The sequence below is a fragment of the Enhydra lutris genome, unplaced genomic scaffold (assembly GCF_002288905.1).
Source record: "Enhydra lutris kenyoni isolate GAN:26980312 unplaced genomic scaffold, ASM228890v2 scaffoldscaffold21, whole genome shotgun sequence".
NCBI lineage: Eukaryota > Metazoa > Chordata > Mammalia > Carnivora > Mustelidae > Enhydra > Enhydra lutris.
In genome coordinates this window covers 31,506,612-31,534,064 of record NW_019154105.1, presented here as the reverse complement: position 1 = coordinate 31,534,064, position 27,453 = coordinate 31,506,612, and the positions used below count along the sequence as shown (strand labels likewise).

The 27,453-nt window shown below is 36.3% G+C and overlaps 1 protein-coding gene across 1 annotated transcript; it reads right to left on the bottom strand.

The window, feature by feature from the left end:
* Positions 1–1,485: 1,485 nt before the first annotated feature.
* LOC111149293 (Yip1 domain family member 7) lies at positions 1,486–27,253 on the bottom strand. The gene is made up of 5 exons (XM_022506283.1): positions 27,138–27,253; positions 17,394–17,554; positions 9,515–9,660; positions 4,994–5,175; positions 1,486–1,987 (listed from the first exon to the last, which is right to left on the bottom strand). Exons 1-5 carry the CDS (start codon positions 27,251–27,253, stop codon positions 1,825–1,827), a joined length of 768 nt encoding a protein of 255 aa, XP_022361991.1. The 3' UTR covers positions 1,486–1,824.
* Between the last annotated feature and the right edge of the window lie 200 nt (positions 27,254–27,453).

Genomic DNA, 27,453 nt, shown 5'->3' with positions numbered 1-27,453 from the left:
ATACTGTGACTTATAATATGAAATATACATTCGGTCTTCACTCCTGTTTCTGGTTCAAAACTCCTAAAACCCTTGACATTTCCTAACGCTGTCTTTTGTTATGATGTTAATGAGGTGACTTTGGGAAAGCCCCTAAGGCTGGGGGCTGGGTGCCAAGGGAACCAAAAGTTGAAATTCCAGTCCCACTCCCCAACTTCCTGGAACGAAAGAGAGGCTGGGGGTTGAATTCAGTCAGCAATGGCCAATGATTTAATCAATCATGCTTATGTAACCCTCCATAAAAACTCAAAAGGACCAGGAAACTTCTGGATTGGTGAGCATGGGGAGTTACCAGGAGAACGACATACTTAGAGAAGGCAAGGGAGATGTGTATCCTTTTCCCATACTTTGCATCTCTTCCTTCTGGCTGTCCCTCAGTTATAGCCTTTTATAATAAACTGGCAATCTAGTAAGTAAAATGTTTCTCTGAGTTCTATGAGCTGCCCTAGCAAATTAAACCCAAGGAAGAGGTCGTAGGAACCTTCAGTCTATAACTGGTTGGTCAGAAGTACAGGTAACAGCCTGGACTTGCAATTGACATCTGAAATGGGGGCCAGGAGCAGACTTGTGGACTGAGTCCTTAACCTGTGAGGTCTGAACTATAACCATAAAGGTAGACAGTATCAGAACTGAATAAAAATTGGAAGGTGTCCAGCTGGTATTGGAGCATTGCTTGGTGGTGTAGGGGAAAAAAACCCTACACATTGGAACTGGAATCAGAATTTACATAGATCAAGAGAAAAATATTATTTATATAGGTGGACGGGCTGGCTGTGAAGAGAAGAGACAGGGTCAGGAGGGAATGCAGAATACTTGCGCATGTGTGTGTGTGTGTGTGTGTGTGTGTGTATGCACACACATACATGCATATATATATTCCGTTGATGGGAAGATGCAGTACTTTTCTTCTTTTCAATAAAATGCAAATAAAGATCATCAACCAACAGTGAGAAATATGGGAAGAGTATTGGAGACTTGAACAGTGAAGGAGTGGTGTGATATAATCATCTCACAAATTGTGAAAACAAGTTCAGTAGGACAATGTCGTAGGATTCAAAAGGCAGAACTGTGGAGCCATTTAAGATATAGTAATATTAAAATGAAACAAGTGGGCTTCCCTCTCATCACATGTGATTGATTGTTTAGAAAGCAAACGGTAAGGTTACTGAGGACATGGGAAAGGAAGAAATTTTAATAATGAACCATGGCATCTAAACCTAGAAAGAAGCCTTGAAAAGTGGTGAGTTAATGCATTGTTCAAACGGGACAAAAGAACAGATGTTATAGTAAATGAACTGAAAAACAGGAGGTTCTTTGAGCTCTCAGGTAAATTAAACCCTATATAACCTTCCCCTGCAATTCTTCAAAGGTGCTAGACAGGGTGACCTTAACCAGTAACGCGTAGTTTGAATGGTCATGAGCTTTTCTCAAAAGGCTCACCATTGCTTTACTTTACACAGTCATCATATGATTTTATTTACTTACAATTTCTTAAAAATAGATCCATTGAGAAAAGCAGGGTACAGCATCAGTACAACAACTATATCCCCTTTGATTTTAAAGCATTCTAAAATGTTTTAATGCACCAAACCAAAAAGCAAAACATCATTCAAACCAAACAAGTTATTAAAGTACCAGCCTTAAGTGCTGTTTTGTCTCTTTGCTTATTATTCTCTCAACAGCAATAAAGCAGAAATCATATTACCGAATTTGAATGCTAACACATTTCCAGGATAATATGAACAGGAAACAAATAGAATCTTGAAACGCCATCTCAAATACTCTTCAGAAAACTGTTAGGAAGGCAAAAAGTCCATAAAGTAAGCCACAAGGGTAGGCAATGAGAAGCTGTTGTCCCTCCATGCCCAAGGCGGAACTGAAGATTTTGGAAGCCGACAGACTACACCAGCCAACAATGACCAGTGCCAACACAGTTCCGAAGGTGCCCCTATAGCAAAGACAAAAGAGATGATTACCCTATATCATGAGAAAAGGAGATTATTGAATCAAAGCTGCTTCTGAAACGTCCTTGGTACAATATTTTTAACTACTTTCTCCATTTGCAAAATGAGGGTGAGGAACTGTATGAAGTCAAAGGCCGTGGCCAGCTTGAAAATTTGAGTCAAGTTCCCCATCAGAGGTAAACATTTTATACTTCAAAACTTGAACTCATAGGAGTACAAAAACTCACCTACAGTTACCATCATCTGTCAACATTCAAATCCCAATTCCTGAAAATCTTTTATAAAAACTATGCTAGGGGCGCCTGGGTGGCTCAGTTTGTTAAGCAACTGCCTTCGGCTCAGGTCATGATCTCAGAGTCCTGGGATTGAGTCCAACATCAGGCTCCCTGCTCAGCAGGGAGTCTGCTTCTCTCTCTGACCCTCCCCTCTCATGCTTTCTCTCTCTCTCAAATAAATAAATAAAATATTTTTTAAAAATGTTTAAAAAAAACAACAACTATGCTTAGGGTTTTCTTTTATAATTACACATTCTTTTTCCCACACTTTCTTTCCAGATTGATGCATGGTATGAACAGAAGGAAAACTGGACTTGTAATCCAGCTGCGGGCCTTGTCCCCACTGCTCCCACGTCCGCTTTTCAGGTTTCTATCTGAAATAGCAAAGCCTGACACACTTCAAGTAGGGAACACAATTTTGTGTGTGGCCTCCCACCTCATTGCTGAAGATTCCTTTTGTAGGTGTATTGTAGATTTTTTAGAATATTGGGATGGATTTGTTCAAATTGATATCCTCAAAAGTAACTGTGGAGGCAATAGGCTCTGAAAGAATGACTGGGTAAGGCCACCTGGGTGGCTCAGTGGGTTAAAGCCTCTGCTTTCAGCTCAGGTCATGATCCCAGGGTCCTGGGATCCAGCCCCTCAACAGGCTCTCTGCTCAGCAGGGAGCCTGCTTCCTCCTCCCTCTCTCTCTGCCCGCCTCTGCCTGCTTGTGATCTCTGTATGTCAAATAAATAAATTTTAAAAAATATATTTTAAAAAAAGAACGAATGGGTAAATAAGGTAGTTAAGTCTAGCCACCATGGGGATAAAAGAGGAGGTATGGGAGTAAAGAGTGAATTTCATTCCTTATGTGCAAAACAGAATGTGTTATTTAGAAAAATAAGCTGTAAAATCTACAAAAGATCACAAGATAGCTAGTCCCCAGCTTTAGATCGATGAAGTGACATGAGGAAAATTACACAGTGCAATGGCATTAGGTCAAGATCTCCTAATTCCCAATGCCACGTTGCTCCTTTCACCATCAAACTACACTGTCTCACTCGATCCTGGTATAATCTGAAGTTGAGAATTATGTTTATTATTTGTGAGAATGACAAAAATATTTACTTTTAATAACTGAACCAGAGTAAAACAAATGAAAAACTATACAGTATATGGCTTCTGATGCTGTGGATTATAAATAAACCAAAAATACTTAAAGTGTCCTCTAATAAATATGATATGCATTGGTTTAATAAATATATATTAGGAAAAATTTATAGGTCAACCTAATATACATGTTTTTGAATGAAAATGTAAAATTATATGTGATTGATTTGAATGATATAGTATTATGCCCAAAAAGGAAATTTCAGTGTAATAGTCTTAGGGGGTTGGATAATTTACTCTCCTTTAATATAATTTAAAAGATTTCTAAATCATCCTTTATCATTTCAGAATGAATCTCTAATGAAAAAGGGTCCAGACTTCTGATGATTCTCAAAATCTCATTTTAGTTGTTATTTTCTTCCCCTAATAATCTGAAGTCATTTGAGATGCTCAAATAGAGCATCTTAACTTTGCTGGAAATAATGTTTTAAATTTCAAATTTTTAAATCGTAAATGATTACAGCATTCTTTGGCAAAAGCTTTCAACAAAATAGAAGTTGTAGAACTAAACTCTGTATTAACATGTCAAATGTATTAACAACACAGTAAATGGAAAAGCTTGCTAAAGAACCCGCTTGGGATTCTCTCCCTCTCCTTCTGCCCCTCCCACTCGAGCTAAATATATATATATATATATATATATATATGGGACCATATTAAAACAAGCATTTCCAACTAAGTCCCTCTCAATAATGTTATTAAAAAACTAAATGAGACATCTAAACAAAATTTGTAAAGGCTCTCCTACAATGTCTACCTTTGGCATTGGTAAGTTTTTTATATAATACACTAACCAGTGTAGTGTTAATAACCTAAAATGTGGATCATCCAAAAAATTGCAAATTGTGTCTCCTTTGGATGCGGAAGAATGGGCACTGATGGCAAATGTTTATTGAGTTCCGAGCACGTAGGGGACAAAAGACTATGTAATTACTTGCTCTCCCCAAACTGTGGTAGTGATGTTTGTTCATATGCCCTGGGAAATTGCCCAACAGAAATATATCTACTGGGTCCTCATTAATAGTTTTGAATTGCAAATCCTAACTTCCCAGGAAGTAAAAAAGAAAAAAAAAATCTATTGGCTGAGCATATACTCTATAAAGTTCTCCAGCATTAACATCCTCATCAGGGCTCCTGGGAATTCTTCACTGCAAGGAGCCCAGCTGAGAAAGCACAGTTGCTTGCCGCCTCAAAGGCGGAATGCCTGGGAGCTGAAGCAATTCGTCATTGTTCACCAGGCAGCTCCTCTTCCAAAATCAAACAAGTGAATTCATGCAGTTGTTCTATTACCCCAGACAATGGTTCGTACTGAAGACTGCAACCACCTCCAAAGTGCCACTTTCACAGATAACTTGGTTGAATTTATTGTTTACATCATCCAAATAGGAACAGTACCTGAGCCCAAACTGACCCACTTTCCTGAATCTGTCGCTTTTAATAGCCAATGTTTCCCCAATTCCATTCCCAAAAAGATCAGAAAAGAGGTTAACTGTCACCCTGGTGTGGCAAGCCTGAGAGAGGACTGTGCGCACGTGGGGTCCATTAGGGCACACAGGCACTTACTGCAGTGAAAAGAAGATGGCGCAGCTGGACAGGATGACCATGGGGAGCAGACAGTAGCCCAGGACACTTGCCACGCAGCCGTAAGACGCCCCTGAAGAGCTCATCAAGTTTAGTAAGGTGTGAATCCCCAGGCAACCTATGGCACTCATGCCATACACATAACCGAACTGAACTTTTCCTGCCTGAAACAATGGGAAGAACACAGGTGAACACACAACAAAGATCAAGAGGAAATTGGAATGTCAACAGAGCAGAGAGCATTTTAGAATCAATCAGCTCAACACTGTTTCATGTCTTTCGGGCACAGTCATCAGGAGACTGGGAGTTCTGGAGAAAACACTGACTATCGTATGACTTCAGTCCTGAAAAGAAATACTCCTGGTTATATTCGGGGGGGGCCATGCATGCCACTGAAAAGATGAAAAAATTTCAAGGCTTTTTTAAAAAATCATATATCACCTATTAGAAGTACAAGACATAAGTAAGAATATACTTACTCTCCCTATTTGTTAAATAATTAAATGAATGAATTAATGGATGAAAAAAAAACCTAATTTCATCTTGAAGATTTTACAAGGCAAATGAGTAATGTTAACCAATACCTACAGGATTTACTGTTAGATTCTATTCTAAGCATTTCACATGTATTAAATTATTTTATCCACACAACAACTTTATGAGGTAGGTACCATTATTATACTCATTTTACCCACGAGGAAACTAAGGTGAAGAGAATATACAACTTGCAGAAAATAAAATGTTAAGCGGTGCAACTTGGCGTGGAACCTAGCCAGTCTGGTTCTAAAATTAGATGTTGGACACCTATAGGAGCTCTCCCAAGTCTTAAAATAACGGGACTTACTTGACCTTTTTAAACCTTTTTTAACTTGACCTTTTAGCGTATCCTAAACTTATTTGACCACAGAATCCTTTGTTTTCCTAATTCCTATTACCAGTTTAACTGAACATAGTTTATGAAAACCTGGTTTATATAAACCAACTGGTACTGAATCATAAAAGAAGTACTGTTAAAGGGAATTCAGTAGTGTTCAGGATACAACACTGATTTTCTGAGGACTCATAAAAATAGCCATCTCCCACAGGCACTAGGGATTGGGAGCTGAAATAGTCCAATTAAACTCACCCAGAGAAAGTCACAAACTATTATTGATTCAAAAGGGGATATTTTAATGTTTGCTACCTGAAGATGCCAAAGCTCCAGTAAAGAACGCACTTAGTTTTTCTATTTACATTACGCTGATTAGAAATTCTGGGTAAATATTGAATAGACTGACTCTGTTTTTCATGGAAATCATACAAAACAAGGAAGGATCTGGTAAATGCGGAGAGTGAGCTTTTTAGCTGTCATGTTCTCTTTTCCATGGCTGTTATCTATATAGTCTTTATGTCTTATAAAGAGATATTTACTTTGCAATTAATTAATGAAGAATAGTTGACCATTTTAATGTTCAAAATTGTCTAGCTATTTTGAGTTCTTCTTCCTCTACAGAGATGGGGAGATTGGTCACTACCAAGTCTTTTCACAAAATGTCCCTGGGCTGTGCTTGCAGAATTCTCTCCTGCAGTAGCCATAATGAGTTCTTACTGAGTAACTTTTGTATTTTCATGGCTATCTTGTGAAATAATACTAATAATGCTAATGGACATGCTTAAGAACCCTCTTAGTTATTGTTCTATTGGGTGAGTTTTTTCCACTTGGAAAATAGTGACCATTTAAAATCACTTGTATTAGAGAAACATCCTACTTAATATTTTAATTGGATGGGATAATTCTGAGGTAGCAAAAGCTGTAACAGTGAAGGTCAACTTCCCCACAACCAAAACACACAGAGCTAGAACTTTCTGACCCCAGGCACTTTTATAAAAAGGGTGGGGTATATAGAGGGTGGACAAAATTAATTTGAGAGTAACACTGTCCCTTTGGGATATGAGTTAGTGACTGTTCTCCTCATCTCTTCTCTTGTCAGTTTATCCATTCTAAGTTGTGATTCCATTTGGCAGGGGCCATCGCCATTTTTAATTTGTTTCAAATTCTAAAAAAGGGCTTGTAACTAAAATGGAAAACCAATGTTCCATTTCTTCTTAACCTCAAAACTTCACATGTCCTCCTTGTACCACCCTCATTACTAAATCTGAATTTGAAATACTCATTATTCTTCTGATTATGCTTTTACATTGGTCATGCATGTTCCTTTTCCAGATCATACTTTTAGAGTTACTGGAAAAATTAAAGGGAGCCATACTTTTAAACCACTTATCTTCCTTGTTTTGGGAGTGAAATAATTTTGACAGCAAAAATAAAACTAAATTTATGCTAACTGTTTGAAGCTGTCCTCTTTGGTTTGCCTCCTTCAACATGAAGAAAGTCACTAAAAGATACTATGTCATGCCTTATGTCAACATAAATTATAAAAATGATAAGTATGTGATCATGAGTTTTATGCCTCTGAAGAAAATGAACAAATCGATTGTTGTTTTGGATTCAATTTTGCTTTCTCTAGTACAATGCATATACCAGCCCATAAACTTTTCTTTTACATTTTAATTCTAGATACCCAGGGCATGGTTAGTTTAGTTTCAAATTGGGCTCTGAGTGAAATCTGACTTCATTAGTATATACCTGGATGATTTTCTTGTTGTTTTTGGTCTTTATTGCTCTACATGTATTAGAATCAATTCTGAAGTAATGACATCTAATGGGAAAATAAAACTGATAATGTCTGCTTAAAATATTTCAGAAAATATGCACTTTCACATATTCCTCCAAATTTTAGAGCTGAAAGGAACCTTAAGAACCACTTACATAAGTGTTTTTTGTCTTCAAAATGAAGAAATGAAGAAATAAGAAACAAAAATCTCAAGATCATACCTAGAGGCAAAGTTAGGGGTACGTTCAATTTCTCACTTCCATTTGAGTTCTTAGCCTATATTGTTTTGTACTTCAAACAAAAAAGAGGATATTTAAATAATTCCAACTAACATTATACACCCCAAAGAGATCTTAATGGGATTAATGCTTTCCTTTAAGGGATGGTAATACTAACATTTTCTATAAGAAAACAAACAGCTGTTATATTAGAAATCACTTGAAAAAGAAATATGGTTTAATATATTAAATTTATTGTTTCTATTTGATTAAGTGACATGGTCTTAACTTAGTGTAGCTAAGATTATCAAATTACTGTGACAAAGAGAGAAGTGAAGTTAAAGACTAAATTAAAACTCTAGTTGATATAGTGTTTGATTTACAGAGTATTTTCATTTGCTGAAGTTCAAAGGAAGAAATAAGATGCTATCACTAAATACTATTGTATTGCATAAATATGATGCGATTATTAATCATATCACCATGCAGAAACTAGATTGCTCTAAGTATTTTGACTGGTATAAAATAAATTAATAAATAAAAAGTGAAAATTTATTTAGTTGCAAATACATTTTACATCTACTTTTGAAAACTATAATTATAGTGGAGAAAAAAGCATTTATGGAAAGTGGATAGCCAAGAGACAGAGTAGTGGACTGAAGAGTTATTTTAAGGGCTTTTCCTAGAATTTTTAATTTCCTGTATTCTTTCTCCTGTCAAGTTTATCTCTTTGTCCCTTAATGAAACTATACTTTTCAGACTGGCCTGACCATCTTTTTTATCCTCTGTTTTTCACATATGGTCATTACTTCCTTGGTTTAAAATCATAGACATTTAATCTTTTTCTTCCTTTTTCTTTAAATGAAACATTTTTCTCAAGTATGAGCTAAATGTCTTCTAAACTTAACGTGGGTGAAAATGTGTTTTTCTTTACTTCTTTGGAGACTCAATCACATTAGTCCCAATTTAAAGAATGAAAGAGGCCCATACACAAGACGAATGGTAAAGTCAAGGGGAAAAATGCCTATATAAAAAGCAGAAAACTCAAATAATAGAGAAATATATAGGCTAAATATACAAATCACTGGTTATACATTGCGAATTAATGTACTCATAATAACCTAACCGGAAACAAGGAGACTCATCTCATACTCATACCTCACACAGTATTTGAAATATTCTATAGGTACACTCCAGCAGAGAAAATGACGAGCAAAGAGAAAGGATTTTTCTGGTGTCACAACAGAAGTGTCACAGAAAACAAGAAATAAAATTTGGGCCAGTATTTCCCAAATCCATGTGTTCTTCAACTTTTTCAAGTTGACAATCTTTTCTGAATATCAAGAAAGACATAAGGGATTGCCCGCTTTGTTGAAAACTTGGTGATTTGATTTTTGATATTCTGTTTAAATTTGTATTTTTTCTGTCCTAATACTTGAGGGTTGTTTCTCTTTATCACTATGGTTCAATTAGCTATGCCTCACACACACACACACACACACACACAAAGGGTAGTTATAAATTAAATAATCTACACTTTATCAAGTAACATATAGTCTCCTGTATTAACAAAGACTTCTTCAAAAATGACACTTGACACACATTAAAATCTGGTGCTTGCCGCCTTCTGTTACCAGAAGCAAGGTGGCTCCCAGAGAGATACAAAACAGGATAGGCCCAGTGAGGTCCGTTTCATTCATAATGCTGCCATCTGCTGGTTTCAGCGGGTTTAACACGGTCAAGGTTTTTTGCCATATGTGATCAAAATTAATTCCAAGTTCTGCAAAAACAAACAAACAAAAGGAATAATATAAATATAAAAAATAAACATGGATAATGTTTACTTAAATTTAACATATCTCATTAATTTACTTAGCACTTTCATCAGATTGTTACACCTCCAAAATCTAAAGTTCTATGCAATATACAGTAATTTAACAACAACAACAACAAAAGATTTGTTGTTCCCAAACAAGGAACTAAAGAAATATTTTAGAGAAATAATTACATCAAGGGAAAATTTCCATGCCTTATGCACCAAATATAAGCTTAAAATCTAGCTGAAAATTGGGAAATAGAAGTTCTACAATAAAAAATAAAATAAAATGGTAACTAAGAGACCCAAAGTCCCATCATATTGCTTAATTAATATTAGATATTAGATATTCCCCCCCCATTTTCCCTTAATAACACTGTTAGGAGTTAGTTAGATAGTTAGGGAGTCAGGGCCAGTGTCCCCAACAACAATATATGGAGTCAGGATAGCTACAATAAAACAGCAGTGACAACCTGTTTTGCAGCTTAGACAAGACTACACTAGCATTCTGCTTGCAGCCTTTGCAGAAATGACTTCAGCAAAACATCCTAAAATAAGACAATTAACCACAAAGCATATGTCACCATCATAGGCAATGGGCAGTTAAGACATAAGCACCAGTTGTCAGCAAAAAAGACCATCAGTATGCTGACATGAACCTAATAAGGAGACGGATAAGTGACCAAAGCCCTGATTGGCATGACTCAGCACACTCTGATTGCTTAAGATAGTTTCGCAAAAGAGCTCATAAAAACCCCTCTTAGGAACTCCAAGGGCAGCCCTCTTGGGCCCCCCACCCTCTCTAGGAGCTTTATACTACCACTCAATAAACTCCGCTTTGGCTGTCCTCCACTCTTCACCTGGCCTACCTCTTCATTCGTCAAACCATTGTGACCAAGAACTGTGGGCACAAAAGGCAAAAAATCCTGGAACAACACTTCTGAAATTATCATACTTATATCAAACATGGTATAATTGCTCAATTAGCAGTATTATCTAAAGTAAAGATATTTAGCCCAGATCTGGGATTTTATTTCCACCTTGCCTGATGAGAAAAGTAGTTTTATGCTAATTGCCTTAACCTCCACAGAGGAGAAAAGCGGATGTCTCTTTCTTATACCCGTATTTTAAAAAGGTCTGTGCTACTGTGGTTCAATCTATGTAGCCAAAGTGAAATTCTTGAGACAAGTTAACCTTTCCCTTTTGTGAGTGGCGGTGGTAGAATAAAATATTCAAAATCAATGGAGCTTATTGTCCATGAGTCCAAATTCATTTAGAAATATCTATTTTTCCCCAATACCTTGTTTTTAAGTAATTCTGACTGCCACATCACAGATCCTTCTGCTAGATCCTGCCCCTCTTACATTTTTATTTAATTTTTTTTAAAAAACCCAGCTACCTGATATCCACTGAATACAGAAATAAATAGTAACACCACATCGGTTTCTTTTCTCACCAGTTCTATAAAGATAAACATTAAAATGTATCTTGAGTAGGAAAAAAGAACATTCAAAAAGGAGAAGAACAAGACTTTACTATTAGGACCCAATAATCATGCTGACTACTGCTATCATTTTAAATTTGAATAAGAGTAAGCCAGAGACCCAGAATAATTAGAGATAAACTACTGTAAAGAACAATGCATTTCAGCTAAAAAGAACTGAATGGGTTTTTTGTTTGTTTGTTTGTTGTTATTGTTGTTACTGTTTTCACTGAATTCTGCTGTGGGCTCTACAAGATTTGTATGCATTGGTCTTACAGACATGTAATGAAGCTAGGGCTGTTATTTTATTCCTATTTTGTGCATCAGATATCTGAGGTTTTGAGATATGAAGAATTTGTCCAAAGGCACTGAACTAGTAACAGAAAATACAGATTTCAATGCTGGAGAATCTAATTCAAGAACCCATGTTTCCTCCCCAAGACAAACAATACAATTACAAAAGCAGCAGAGGACCTGAATAGACATTTTTCCAAAGAGGACATGCAAATGTCCAACAGGTACACGAAAAAGTTCTCAATATCACTAATTCTCAGGGCAATGCAGTCAAAACCACAATGAGGTATCGCCTCACACTCCTCGTTAGAATGCTATTATCAAAAAGATGAGAAGTAAGTGTTGGTTAGGATGTGGAGAAAGGGGAACACTTGTGCACTGTAGGTGGGAATGTAAATTCATGCAGCCACTGTGGAAAATAGTACAGACATTCCTCAAAAATTAAAAAAAAAATAATAAGCGCTCCCATTACCCCACTGTGGCCTCTGCCCAGGCCAGGCTGACAACATGTCCACTTATGGCTGGAGGACATGGGCATTTAGCAGAGAACACTGCGGGTCAGTCCCCAGGGCAGCAATGGTTGGCATCCAACCATTTGACCTGAGCACTGAACCTGGCCAATTTAAAAAAAGAAAAAAGGGAAAAAAAAAAAAAAAAGAACTTCTATATGATCCAGCAATCCCACTTCTGGATATATATCCAAAGGCAATGGAAACAGGACATCAAAGAGATATATGATCTCCCATGTTCAATGCAGCATTTTCACAATAGTCAAGACATGGGAACAACCTAAATGTCTGTCAGTGGGTGAACAGATAAAAAAGATGTGGGATATACATACGATGGAATGTTCATTCGTGAGAAAGAAGGAAATCCTGCCGTTTGCAATGACATCGATGGACCTTGGGGACATTATGTTAATTTAAAAAAATAGAGAAAGACAAATACTGTGTAGTGTCATTTGTGGAATCTAAAATCAAGGAGAAAAAAAGAGTCAACCTCATAGAAACGGAGTAGAAAATTGGTTAGCTGAGGGTGAGAGACACAGGAAGGGGTGAGTATAAAGGTACACACACACACACACACACCCCACACACAAAACAAAACAGCAAAAAACCAAAACTCTTGCTTTTAATCATATAGCTATGGATGTCAACGTGTACCTAATCTCACAACTTTTTTTTTTTTTAATTGAGCTCAGTTTTCCCATGTGAAGGATTTTTTCCCTAAATCATTTGTACAAGGCATTCAACTTCCCTTCCCAGGACAGTGACAGTCTTTGGTTAGATACAAAGTATAGTTCAAATGCTTTTATATCTGCACATATCACCTGACATCTTGCACATCTGACTTTCCATACACAAAATACCAGATGGACTTTAATGCCTGCCATGACAAAGAGGGGTCTTACTCTCACAGGGACCTAGACATTTTCAAAAGGTTGGACAGACATTGGTCTACACTGCAGTAGTAAGGATCTTTTTTTTCACTTATTTCACATCCAGGCTGACCATCGCTATCCCTAGCTTAAAAAGAAAGAATTTGACTGCTTAATAGTGAATAAATCATGTCCATTTCAACTTTTGTGCTGCATCCTTTCTATTATCACCATGTAGTTATAGATTTCTTTTTTTTTTAACATTTTATTTATTTATTTATTTATTTATTTGACATATAGAGATCACAAGTAGACAGAGAGAGAGGAAGAAGCAGGCTCCCTGCTGAGCAGAGAGCCCAATGCGGGGCTTGATCCCAGGACCCTGGGATCAGGACCTGAGCCGAAGGCAGAGGCTTTAACCCACTGAGCCACCCAGGTGTCCCGTATAGTTATATATTTCTTAACAAACATACACTTTGGAGGAGGTGAGCAATTCACCAAGCTTAAAATGAAGTTAGAATGTCTCATGTGATTTTTAAAAAGCAGATTTTAAAAACTGAGAAATATTGTAGCTTAAATTAATTTCACCTAAGCCTTATGTTGTTTTCAAACTTTTTTTGCGATTAAGACATTTATGTTAGTAATATGTTTTCAGCATTTGCCACAACACAGTGGCCTTTAATTCAAAATACCTTTTTCCTCAAAAAGCATAATAATTATTCCTGAAGAAACTCAGATGTAAAACGCCTTGTGAGGCATTATTACTGATTTCAGACGTTTATTTGATGGCATCAGCTTCTGCACATGTTTCAACATCGAGTCATGAAACAGTGAGTGAACATAAGACCTACTAAATATTGTCATACCAAAAAAGAATTTATGTGTTTTCTACCAAAATACATCTCCATAATATTTTGTTTTCAAATTTATTGCAAGGTATGCAAATGAGATTATAAGTATTTATTAATTGTAAATATCCTAATATAATACCTTATTATACAAGATAAAATATGAAACCGCTGTGAAATTTGAATGTAAAATTTATTGTTTTGCTGTCATCTAGTGGTAGTAAAGTATATGATATATATGCTATAAAAATGAATTAATATCTTTGTTTTCTATGCAAATGGTGGCACTGGCCTTTTAAATATAAACATCGGGGCGCCTGGGTGGCTCAGTGGGTTAAGCCGCTGCCTTCGGCTCAGGTCATGATCTCAGGGTCCTGGGATCGAGTCCCGCGTCGGGCTCTCTGCTCAGCGGGGAGCCTGCTTCCCTCTCTCTCTCTCTCTCTGCCTGCCTCTCCGTCTACTTGTGATCTCTCTCTGTCAAATAAATAAATAAAAATCTTAAAAAAAAAATCTGTTAAATATAAACATCGGGCTGTGCTACAAATATAAGTACTGAATAGCACAGTAATTTTTCTGGTTTGACAGACTTGAATTGGCTATTATTCTTCAAGATACATTTGTTAACATATTGATTGTACATAATCAAATAGCAAAAGTTATCATTCTTACATAAAATCACCAAACAAGTCTTTTAGACAACAAAGTATTTAAGGAATAAAGAAGCACACTTTCAAATAGCATATTTTTGCATAAGGGATGTTAATTATTATAGCTTCATAATGTGATACCTTGTTTGGTGTATACTCAATAAAAACTAGCAAATGACATTTATCACCTTATCCTAGAAAGCCTGCCTGTGGCTTTTTCATATCTTTGAAACAGATGAGGCTCCAGACTTTCACAAAGTCACCCAGCCTCAGGAATGTATTGAATCAGCATCTAGAAATTTCATAGATTCAAAATGCAAAATTATATTAGGTGCAATTGCTTTCATCTCTAATACATTAGCAATTTGGTGGGGACAATCACAAAGAGAAAATAAAATCTAAGAATTTTCTCTAAGTTACATAAAGTGGGAGAAGAAATCTAGATATTTTCTATTTGAAATTAATAAGATATTAGGGAGGATGCCTTCAAGTTTAGAATATCACAATAGAGACATTTAGACAAGCAGAAAAGAAAATATTATTTTCAACAAATGTTACAGGAAAAATTTGATATTCATTAAAGAAAAAAATGTTAAATCCTACTTCACATACTAACTTAAAATAATTTTTAATTAATCAAAAATTTAAGTGCAAAACAAAAAGATAATTTAAAAATTTAAGAATATACAAGAGGATATAAACAGTAGCTAGAGCTGGAGAAATAAATTCTGAATAAAATTTACCAAGAAAAATATTGTGGAGTTAAAAAAATAAATATTAAAATTTCTATATGATTTAGCATCCTATTAACAAATTAGACGGCCAACACCACCTGGGGAAAAAAATGTTTGCAATACATATTCCAGGTAATCATTAAATATCCTTACCAAATGAATATCTTTAAAAATCAAAAAAGAAGAGGAAAAATTTTAAGGTTTAAATAAGAAATTTGACAAAGAATATGAAAAACAATAGTCAATAAACGTGAAAAAAAATGTGTAACTTTTCTAGTAATCAAGAACTACAAAGTATTGCTTATTACCCATCTAATTAACAAAAATATCTCATATTCTACTCTGATGGTGTAGGGGTCATCCTTTTCTAGATCAGTTTGACAGTGTAAGTACCTTTTGACCCAGTAATCCCAGTGTTATGGATCCATCGTAAGGACAGACTCTGTAGAGATTAAAGTTACTTACTTCACCAAAGCATTACTTATTATAAGGATTAACCTTTAAGGTGAGTTTAAATTATGGTACTTTTATATGAAAAATATTATGTAGCCATTCTATATACTTTCTAATAATATTTAATGACTTTAAAGAATGCATGCATAGAAATAATTTTGATATTAGGTAACTTTAAAAGCTATAGAACTTCATAGCCATCGTATGATCCAACTTTCATTTTTAAATATTCATAAATACACATGTATTCAAAAATATGGTATTTCACTTTTAAGCATATATACTTAAAATACATATATTCTTGTGCAGAATATTTACATATATGTATTTCACACATACACACTCATAAAAATAGACTAAAAGTTGGAAGAAAATACATCAAGTCATTAATGGAAGTCATGTCACAGAGACAAAATTTTAGGTGGTCTTCATATTTTTACTCATATGTTTCTCTATTTGTCAAATTTCTATATTGAACATAGGTTATTTTATAACAACTGATTTTTTTTTTAAAGTAGAGATGTTGGTAGAATCAAGGAGAATATTTAATAAGGATAACTTAAAATTTTCAAGTACTGATTATTATTGCAGAGGCAAACTGGACTGAATTGGTTAAACATAACTGATCCCCCAAGTCTAACTGGCTTCTAACCAGCCAACAGACCTATGGTATCATTTCCTGTGCTTTTCTGAGTAGTTAAAATCGTTCACCTTTTTTTAAATTTTGAACTCAAAGAAAGAATGTTTTAATGCCAGGTGGTTAGCTCTGTTCATATGAGGCAAACACTGACCTTTTGATGTAAAATACTGGGAATTTTAATCTCGACCTTTTCACTGACCACATAGAAAGGGGTGAGAGCATAATTGTTGACCATTCATATATTCATACTTCTCCTTGGCTCTTAATTTTTTTTTCAAAGATTTTGTTTGTTTATTTGACAGAGAGATCACAAGTAGGCAGAGAGGAGGCAGAGAGAGAGGAGGAAGCAGGCTCCCTGCTGAGCAGAGAGCCCGATGTGGGGCTCGATCCCAAAACCCTGGGATCACGACCTGAGCTGAAGGCAGAGGCTTTAACCCACTGAGCCACCCAGGCGTCCCAACCTTGGCTCTTCAATTTAAATCTACTTGAGTTTTGGTTTTCCAGCCCCTATACTTCTGGCATCAATTGATTTGCTATAAGGGCAAAAGCAGCAGGTGTAGCATGGTCGGATTTTAAAAAGAAGAGAAAAATCAGTGTATGGAACCCCCCTGAAATTCCTAAAGAACAATCCTAAAGGTGCACCGGTTCCCTCGCCACCAGGAGTGCTATTCCCTGGAATCGTATATTCCTCCCCACTCAGCCATACCCAGCTGGGGATGAGGGGGCTCCTTTGAGCCAGGGAAGAAAAAAAAAAAAAAAAAAAAAAAAAAAAAAAAAAAAAAAAAAAAAAACCACTGGCTTGTCTCTATGACAATTAAGAAATACTGAGAAACTACCCCCATGGCCCCCAGGCATCCTAGCAGAAGAAGCAGCTTCATTCACTGGGATGGGAAGGGCCATTACTTTGATGCAACGGCTCTGCTCAAAGATGTGTTCACTGTTGTCTAGCCTCCATCAGGGAGTCCACACTTCAACAAATCGAAGAAACACTTAATAAGTGCAGTTAATAGCACAGCAATGGCAACACATCTACTTTCAGTTTTTCCCCCACGCAAGCATGAGACAAACGTCCGACGGTTTCGGCACCTTCGTCTGGCAGACTTGTTTATACGTGGAACAATCACACATAAAACACACAGCATGCTGACCGCACATTATGTGCTGATTATTGCTATTATTCTTCTAGCTGTACACACATTAATAGCGCTTCCTTAACTTACCTTCTAGCAAAGGAGGCTCTTCCTCAAAACTGTCAATGTAAGAAGATTGTGAATAATAATCCGGGTTGGATGCTGGCTGAAAATATTGTCCCTCGTAACCTGATGACGTCAGCATCTCTGCTGGGACAAAGGCAGGCGGAGGCTGCTGGCTGGCTGGTGGTCTAGAGAAAGGAAAATATTGAATTTTATACATCTCAGAATGGGATATCATGACAAGTGGTGGAAGGAAACTACAATGTTCCTTCTATGAATTCTACTAGTTTTTGTGAGTATTTACCCATGAAAGAAATAACTTGCTTAAAATTTACCTTTAATTTAAAAAATGAAGTAACTGGTCTTGAGAAGTTCCTAGAAGAAAGATCTATACCAACTATTACTTATTATGGACAATGTGCTGGACACTTTGCCTCACATTTTCCCACATAATGAATACTCTGTAAGGTAAAAACTGTAGTTTTAATCCCATTTTACAGGTAAAGAAGCAGGTTTCATGGACACTGAAGGACTTGGCCAATGTAGCAAAATAATTCTTCAGGGGTTGGACTCCTAAGTGAAGCTGCCTGAGCTGTGCTCAGATGATACAATGTTGCTTTTTTACTGATTTTTTTCAGGGGCAATCACCAAAGACATTCCCTATAAATCTGTGGAAACAAAAGTAAGTAAAAATCAGAGTTTTAATAGTAGAGTCAATTCATAAGAAAAAAACAAATACATAAACTGACCTTCTAGCTCTGGCCATTCCCAGATAATTACTGACAACTGAATTATCTTTGAGTACCTAAAAGGATTCTATGGCTGGCTTAAAGTCCCTCTTTTGAAATACGCAATTTAGTTTTGTTGAAGCATGATATTTTGATACTTTCTTAACCACATTTTTATTGGATTTTATTTCACCATTTGTCTTAGAAAGTTGGAAAACAACACTCAGTACATAATTTCTTAGAGCTAGAGAAAAGAAGGAAGGGGAAAAAAGAAGTATATGAGGTTATTTGATCATTTTAAATTGTTTTTACCTGAAGGAAGGGGGAGATACATAAGGAGCTGTCCTTATGAACATGTTTAAGTTTCTTTCATCAGAGTCACTAAGGGCTAAGCTAAAAATACAGCTCAGGATTCTGAACTTTGCAGCTCCCTGTGATCTCTCTGCATTAAAATATTTACGAAATGGCTTTTCATGCCTTCCTTCCAACATTACGCTTAATACGAAATCTAAGAATAACATATTCAACTTCTGTTATATGAGTAAGCCTGACAGAGAAAATAAACTTCTCTGGAAAACAGAGCTACCAAAATAGAGATATATACGTTTAATCATTCACCAACTCAACGGTAAGCTCATTAAGGGCAAGGACCTGGTGTAATACTTCTTGAATCCCCCACAGCATATGTTGATTACTGTTATTGTTCCCTTAGCCATGAGGCATATTCTTAACCTTTTTTTTTCTTTTTGTCAGCAAAACAGAGCCACTATCAAAAGTATTGGTAGAAATGAATTACAGATAAGAACCTGAATGGTTTGTTGGTTGATGAAAAGCCCCCCTTGATCTATACTTTTTTTTTTAATGGAAGCATTTCTAGAAGAATAGAAGGGGAAAATAAATTTGACTCAATGGGCCAGCATCTAACCAGGACTATTTCACTGACAAACTGTCCTAGCATCACCATAACTCAGGCCTAGTGTGACTAACCAGGCTTGAGGAAAGGTAACTTTTACAGTTACTCCCTGAAAAGCAATTTCCGTGAAGGAGGGAATTTAGCAGAGGTGATTGAGCCAACCCCAGCAAAGAGAAAAACACATTAAAAAAAAAAAAAAAGTGTCCATTACCAGCTAGATCCCATCCCTTTCTCTTTCTTTCCTCTCTCTCTCTCTGCTCCTTCATCCAGCAAAACTTCTTTATCAGGAGCTTGGTCTCTGTTGTCCTATTATAATGGAGGCATAATATTAAAATTCTCCCACCATTTATTTAAGAAATTATAATTTCAAACTCCATCCAACAAAGGAAACCTCAAAAGCTTTTTTTTTTCTTTTTAAGATTTTATTTGTTTATTTGACAGACAGATATTACAAGTAGGCAGAGAGGCAGGCAGGGGTGGGGGGGGCAGGGCGGGGAGGGGCGGAAGCAGGCTCCCTGCTGAGCAGAGAGTCAGATGTGGGGCTCTATCCCAGAACCCTGAGATCATGACCTGAGCCGAAGGCAGAGGCTTTAACCCACTGAGCCACCCAGGCACCCCATAAATTACCATGGTCACCCACTACCACTGTCTGAATTAAAATTCTCTCCTTTTATCTTTTAACTTTGTACATGTTGACTCTAACAATTGACACTACATTTCAATGAATAAAATCTAAGCAATACCAATATAGTCATATGATTAGTCCACACATCCACCCAACAAACTCTGTAAATAACCCAATTCTCAGGTTTTAGGCTTTTTTCTGAAAATTGCAATGAATAATCATAATTTCATTTAACCATGTATTTCTTTTTTTATTAAGTGTTTAATTTTAATTCCATTATAGTTAACATACAGGATTATACTAATTTCAGGTGTACCATATAGTGACTCACTAATTCTATGCATTACTCAGTGCTCATTATGATGTGTGCTCTTAGCCATATATCTTGGACACTTTACTAATTGCTTTGTTAACTACATAGCCCTGAATTATTAACTTACTAAAGGCAATTGCATGAGTTAGATTAGTGTACCCAATACTTAAGATGGTAAGGTTATATCATATCTATATTTCATATAGTAATGGGAGTTTTGCAGAGTATATCAACAAAATATTCCTCTCTTCTTGATTATGCAACATCTTAATTAGCTTTATGAGAAGAGGCATATTGAAATTTTGATGATATTTAACTTAGCACATTATCCCAGATGAAACAAATGTCAATGAATTTGACCAAAATAAATGCTGAACTCTGGCTGGTAGAGTTTAAACATTAACTTTGTTAGTGGGCATCTCCTCTTCCTGTAAATATTATTTAAAACAACTATGTGATGACTGCAAAAGATTCCTTTAGGACAACTGGCAACATTCTTGGTCATACTACTCTTCTTTTGCTTCCTGATTCTGTGGGGGTTACACTTTTGCTTATAAAAACAGTCCAATGAGAAAATTTATCCTAAGTCGAGTGCAGTGGTTAGCATACGAGCTTCTGGAGTTATACTGTGTTCAAATCCCAGGTTTATACTCTTAGGCAAATTATATTACATCAATGCCTTGATTTTCTCATCTGTAAAATGAGGATAATAGAACTCACAAAGGAAACTAGTGGTTACTAGAGGCAAGGAAGTTTGGGGGATGGGCAAAATAGGTGAAAGACGTTAAAAAGTACACACTTCCAGTTATAAAGTATAAAAGTCATGAGGACGACAAGTACAGCATAGGAAATATAGTCAATAACCCTGTAATAATGCATGGTGATAGATGGTAACTACATTTATTGTGATGAATATTAATTAATGCATAGAAATGTCTAATCAATATGTTGTACACCTGAAACTAATATAATATTGTGTATCAAACTAATATAATATTGTGTATCAATATTGTGTATCAAACTAATATAATATTGTGTATACCTCAAAAAATATGAACGAGGGGCACCTGGGTGGCTCAGTGGGTTAAAGCCTCTACCTCTGGCTCAGGTCATGATCCCAAGGTCCTGGGATCCAGCCCCACATCAGGCTCTCTGCTCCGCAGGGAGCCTGCTTCTTCCTCTCTCTCTCTCTCTGCCTGCCTCTTTGCCTGCTTGTGATCTCTGTCTGTCAAATAAGTAAATAAAGTCGTTAAAAAAATATGAATGAGTAAGAACCAAATAAAAAAAGTATTTGTTGATATTAAAGTTGAACTGGGCTTGCAGTTCTTCTACCAATATACCCAAGCCTAAAAAGTCTGCTATATAATAACAATAATAATAATGATAATGATGATGATCTCATAAGGTTTTTGTAAATTAAATTAGCTGAAATAAGTAAAGCACTCAGAATAGCGTTGGGCATGCAAAAAATGATCAATAAACATGAGCCATGTCTTGGTATGCTTTTTTCTCCCTGAGACTTACACTAAAGCATTCTAGACATCTTCCACAAAGTCTGGAACAGCATCTTCTGTATTTGTAAATAGTTGTCTCTTCCTCAAAGAAAACAACACAAATAAGAGGCCAGGAGTTTATATGCCTTCTGTGCTGATCATCTTTCACTTTTCATCATTTTTGGTCTCCTTGGAACACCCAAACTGACTTTGACAACATCCCACCAGTGTTGTGTTTTCCTACCAGGAGAATCTCCCCTATACACATGCCAGGACTTCTGTCTCTAAGCAAAAAAACAATGGCCACACACCTGCTCTGTATAAAAACCCTCTGCACATTCACCCAATTCTTCAGTATTTCCCTTTTCACCATCCATACCTGGGTTTATAAAGTTCCAACAAGTCTCCAGATGGATGATGTTGTGTTAGGATAAGACATAGTCTCCAGCTGGGGAAAAGATTTTCCCTGGCTCTGAGGCAGCAGGACTTAACATTCATTGCCCAAAGCAAATATAGGAGATCATTGTAATTAATCTCAGAATACTACATCGAAAACTAAGGATGTACTGTAAGGTAACTAACATAACATAGTAAAAAATAATAATTAAAGAAAAGATCATTGTTAAAAGACTCAGTAGTAATTTTTATGATTACAGAAATGTGCTTTCTGTGTCCTATCACACAGTCACTAGGTATGTTTTTTTTTTAATTTTTTTTAAAGACTTTATTTATTTATTTGACAGATAGAGATCACAGTAGGCAGAGAGGCAGGCAGAGAGAGAGAGAGGAGGAAGCAGGCTCCCTGCAGAGCAGAGAGCCCGATGCGGGGCTCGATCCCAGAACCCTGAGATCATGACCTAGAGCCGAAGGCAGAGGCTTAACCCACTGAGCCACCCAGGTGCCCCACTAGGTATGTATTTTATTGAAAGTTTTGTTGTTCTAAAACTATCTATTTGGACTTCCTTCATGATGGTCACCTGATGCTGCTTTCCTTTGTCAAGCTGATCCAGGAGGCACGGGGTGATGAGCTGTCACAGTATCACATGGAGGGCTGGAGTATGAATCAGGTTGTAAAAAAATGCACCAGCAGATAAGTACAAGTCATGGAAAGTCTAGCTGCACATTTTAACTAATATTAAAGTATGGGTGTATTTCATATAGCCAGATGACATAGCATCTGGAACCTGAGACTAGGAAGGGTTTCAGAATTTGAAACATCATCACCTGAAACAGCCTGAGACAACAATATGACTGATCAACAACAAAAATACACTGTTTTTTTTTTTTTAAGGTTTTATTTATTTGACAGAGAGAGAGATCACAAGCAGACAGATAGGCAGGCAGAGAGAAGGGGAAGCAGGCTCCCTGCTGAGCAGAGAGCCTGATGCGGGACTCCTTCCCAGGACCCTGAGATCATGACGTGAGCCAAAGGCAGAGGCTCAACCCACTGAGCCACCCAGGTACCCCTCAAAATACCCTGTTGATTAAAAAATATAGTAGGTACTCCCAGAAACAGTTTATCTATGTCAGTCTCCAGGTAAGCCAGTAAAATCTGGTATTTTAAATATCCCCAGTAAGAACAAAATGTACAGGATCAGTTGAATGGTGGTGTGTTTTAGGGAATAGTAGCAGGGGACCTGACATTTACATCATTCCCAGATTCTGGCCGAGCCAGCAGGTGCACCGTGACAACATACCATTGGCAGAGTCAAAACTATGTTTGACACACTAGAGGAAGATCAACTCAGGGGATTCAGAAAAGCTGGGGATTCAGTATCAGTCTGTTAAAGTCCTATGAAAACATTCAAAGAGAGTTTTCCAGCTGTTGTCTCCTTTTCTGTGGAAATATCTTGTCCTTTCTCTAAATAATTTGAATAGATTTCCCATTTTAAAGTATAGAAAAATATAGTGGGAAAATATAGCCCAGGTGACAGGTTACAGGTGTTGAAAATAGTGTCTATCTGAATGACTGAATAGTTGTTTAAAATGAGGAAATGCCTTCTTGTTTATCCTAAAATAAGAAAACTTGTTTTTTAATATAAATATTTTTATTGTCTTAGTAAATTACAGTCAACCAGCTTTCAGATCAGTATGCTACTGAGCAAGTTTTTTAAGCAATCTCCAACAGGGGCACCTAGCGGAGTCTGCTTAAGATTCTCTTCCTCTCTCTCTCTTCACCTCCCCCCTCCCCTGGTCCTTCAGGCGAATGTGTGTATGTGTACACATGCGTGCTCACTAGCTCTCTCAAATAAATACGTACTTACATATACATACATGCATAAAATCTTTAAAACTTGCTCCCATATATGAGAGTGGGGGTGGACAGAGACAGAGAGAAGGAGACTAACTGATTAAAACTATCTCCTGGATTCCTGTGTCTTTTGCCAGGATGGTTAGCATCTTTTTTCTGTTTTGGGGTGTATTTTAATTGAACTATTCACTGTATGAATAAAAGATCGAATCTCTTGAGTTTGATGTACACTAGTAAGTCACTGACTTGACTCCACATTTTATGTACCTCATAAAACTACCACAGCTAATATGCCCTTTTCTAATTCCTGAGACTTGCAGTGTGGATTGGAATTTAAATGTTACTGTATCCAAATCACGACTTGGATTTATATGCTAAGGAACTGAAGCAGGTTAGGCCATCAACTTAAAATAATATAATCTTGAGTTTTCCCCCTTTGGTTATGTTCATTTCCATCTCATTTTCATCTTGATTTCTGGGCAATGTTGATATGTGTAATCAAATAGAGAAATAAAATTGGGTGGTGGTTTGGTGCTGGGGGGTGGGGGGGAGAAAGCTGTGGTCCATGAGTCCCTACATAAAGAGAAAGCTTTGTTTCTCTCTTATTAGATTTTTTAATTTTGTTTAGTTTGAAAATGTAGATCATAGATGCCACCCATGTGTTTACTCCATTTGAAGAAAAGAAACAAAAGGTGACTAGTTTCTTTCACTAAAATAGGAAATAGAGCAGAAAAATCCTATTAGATTTTGGATTATATATTTTGAGTTACCATCCTGTAACACTTTACTGTCCAAGCTACTCCCTCTGCCTGATTAACACTTTTCTGGCACCAAACACTTTTTCTTGATCTTCAAAGTATAAATCATAAATGAAATAAAATCAAGTTCTTTTTCTGTAGTTAGATTCTGCAATGATTGAGTCAAATTTCTACAGCCTTATTCTTTTATCCTATTTTTCTTATAAATATATATATATATTTAAATCTAATGATAAAAATACCTAATGATAACATTCATAGAAAGAGAGTGAAGGAGGTAGGAGGCAGTATAGATTGTTTTTCATTTTAGGAAATTTTTACGGTACCTGACTGAAGCTGGACAACATAGACTAGGTTCATTGATGGGATAAAACTCCAGAGGTTTAATTTTGATAGTTTTAAAAACATTCTATACCAATCCTTTCCCTATCACCTTAGAGTAATGGTTCAGCAGGAGCACCTATCTCTTGTGTCTTCAGGAGTGATCAGTTAGTGGAAACAATTTCCGAACTGTCCCATTCATAGTTGGAACTGAAGAGTTCCCGTTGCTTGTTGTATTTATTCTATCTTTTCCTCTTTATCTGGAGCTTTCAAGGCACTTATCTGTGTTTAGAAAATGAAACTTCAAGAATTAATAAATTTGAAATATTTGTTATGTGGTTATTTGGCTTAACCTTGTTGAAAGGAAGCAGTGACTACACATCCCATCTTTACCTAAGATGACCTAGTTGTAGTTCTATTGTACCAACATCATTATTCCTAGCATACATTTTACTCTTACAGATGTCTTGATTTTAAAATAAATTATATGCCTACCCTAGTATTGGGTCTAATCAAACAACCTTGAACTAAAATCCAAACCCCATTTCTTATTAGTTGTGTGTCCTTGAAAAAGTTCCTTAATTTCTCTTGGTTCCTGTTTTCTCATAAGTAAAACGGGGGAAAAATACTAGCTCTCATCTCAGGATTGTCTGAGGATCCAATGAGTTAACTTACATGCAGTTCACAATAGTACCTAATGCGTAGGAAGAATTCAGTAACAGTTAGCTTAGAAGTTCCAATGTCTGACCCTTCTCACGGTTCACTGGTCTAAGTGTGCTAATCCTACACATTATCACAACTGTTCTTTATGATAATTTCATGAAGTAGGTACTATTAATGTCCTTATTTCTCAGTGTAATGTACTGAGGAAGTGAAGTTAAAAATCTTTCCCAATATTACAAAGGCTAGAGCCAGAACTTGAACCAATTCTTCTTACCATAAATGCCCTATTTACCCTAGTAAAGGCTAAATTACTAAAATCTTCATCATTTTTATTTTCAACTCAAGTTGAATTGTCAACTGAAAATAACTAACACAGTGCTCCACATCACTCGGTATCAAGGAGATATAAATCAAAACCACAATGAGATACCACATCACACCAGTCAGAATGGCAAAAATTAACAAGTCAGGAAATGACAGATGCTGGCAAGGATGCGGAGAAAGGGGAACCCTCTTACGCTGTTGATGGGCATGCAAGCTGGTGAAACCACTCTGGAAAACATCATGGAGGTTCCTCAAAAAGTTGAAAATAGAGCTACCCTACGACCCAGCAATTGCACTACTGAGTATTTACCCTAAAGATACAAATGTAGTGATCCAAAGGGGCACATGCCCCTGAATGTTTATAGCAGCAATGTCCACAATAGCCAAACTATGGAAAGAACCTAGATGTCCATCAACATGAATGGATAAGGAAGATGTGGTGTATATATATACAACAGAATACTATGCAGCCATCAAAAGAAATGAAATTTTGTCATTTGCAATGATGTGGATGGAACTAGAGGGTATTATGCGTAGCGAAATAAGTCAATCAGAAAGACAATTATCATATGATCTCCCTGATGAGAAGAAGTTGAGAGGCAACATGGGGTTTTGGGGGGGTAGGAAAAGAATAAATGTAACGAGATGGGATTGGAGGGAGACAAACCATAAGAGACTCTTAATCTCACAAAACAAACTGAGGGTTGCCGGGGGGAGGAGGGTAGGGAGATGGTGGCTGGGTTATGGACATTGGGGAAGGTATGTGCTATGGTGAGTGCTGTGCAGTGTGTAAACCTGGTGATTCATAGACCTGTACCCCTGGAGCTAATAATACATTATATGTTAATTTAAAAAATTAAAAAAAAAAACTAACACATTCTGAAATATGTTTATTTCAATTCCATTTAAGAGTTTTCACACTGTATTATAATTGCATATTTAATTGCCACTGTCCAACATAAATTCTTAAATTTTATGAAGGAAAAGATTATAGACTTCTTTTTTATCATTGGGATTCCTAACACATAGCAGGCACTTGATAAATGTTTACTAGTCAAATAAAATCTATTTTTTGAGCAGTGTCTCAAAAAATATCATGTGAAATGAAAATGTTTTCTGTTCTGTCCAGGGCCTATATTCAGGCTCCCTGTTAAGTGGTATTTTGAAAAGAGGAGCCCAACCACCCACCTATAAATGGGCCTGAGGTGAACTGAATTAATTTCTCTGACCTTTCCTGGCATTTCTTCTTGGGTATTTTAACCAAGATATGTTGGAGAGAGCTTTCGCTTTCCCCAAAGAAGCCCTCCCAGTGTGGAAACCCCTTACTAAAATATTACACCTTCTTAAAACAAAAGCATATTTTTTCAATATAAAATACTTACTTTCTATATCCATAAACATATGCATACATATTAGAATCTTCAGAACTCTGCTCCTGATTATCAATAGTATAATTAGATTGGTAAAAATCGCAGTCAAATTGTCCCACATTTGACATCCTGAAAAATAAGAATGTTTTTTACTGAGAACTTAATGAGTCAATAGAACTTCTTTTGAGATATTTACAAGGATTAACTGATGATGTGATTATAGATGGATTCCTGTTAGAGAACAAGGTACTCTTTGGATGGGTTAAATTAAGTATTAAGAAAAGGTATGGAAATGTATTTAGAAAGTCATTTATAAAATGTGTTTCTT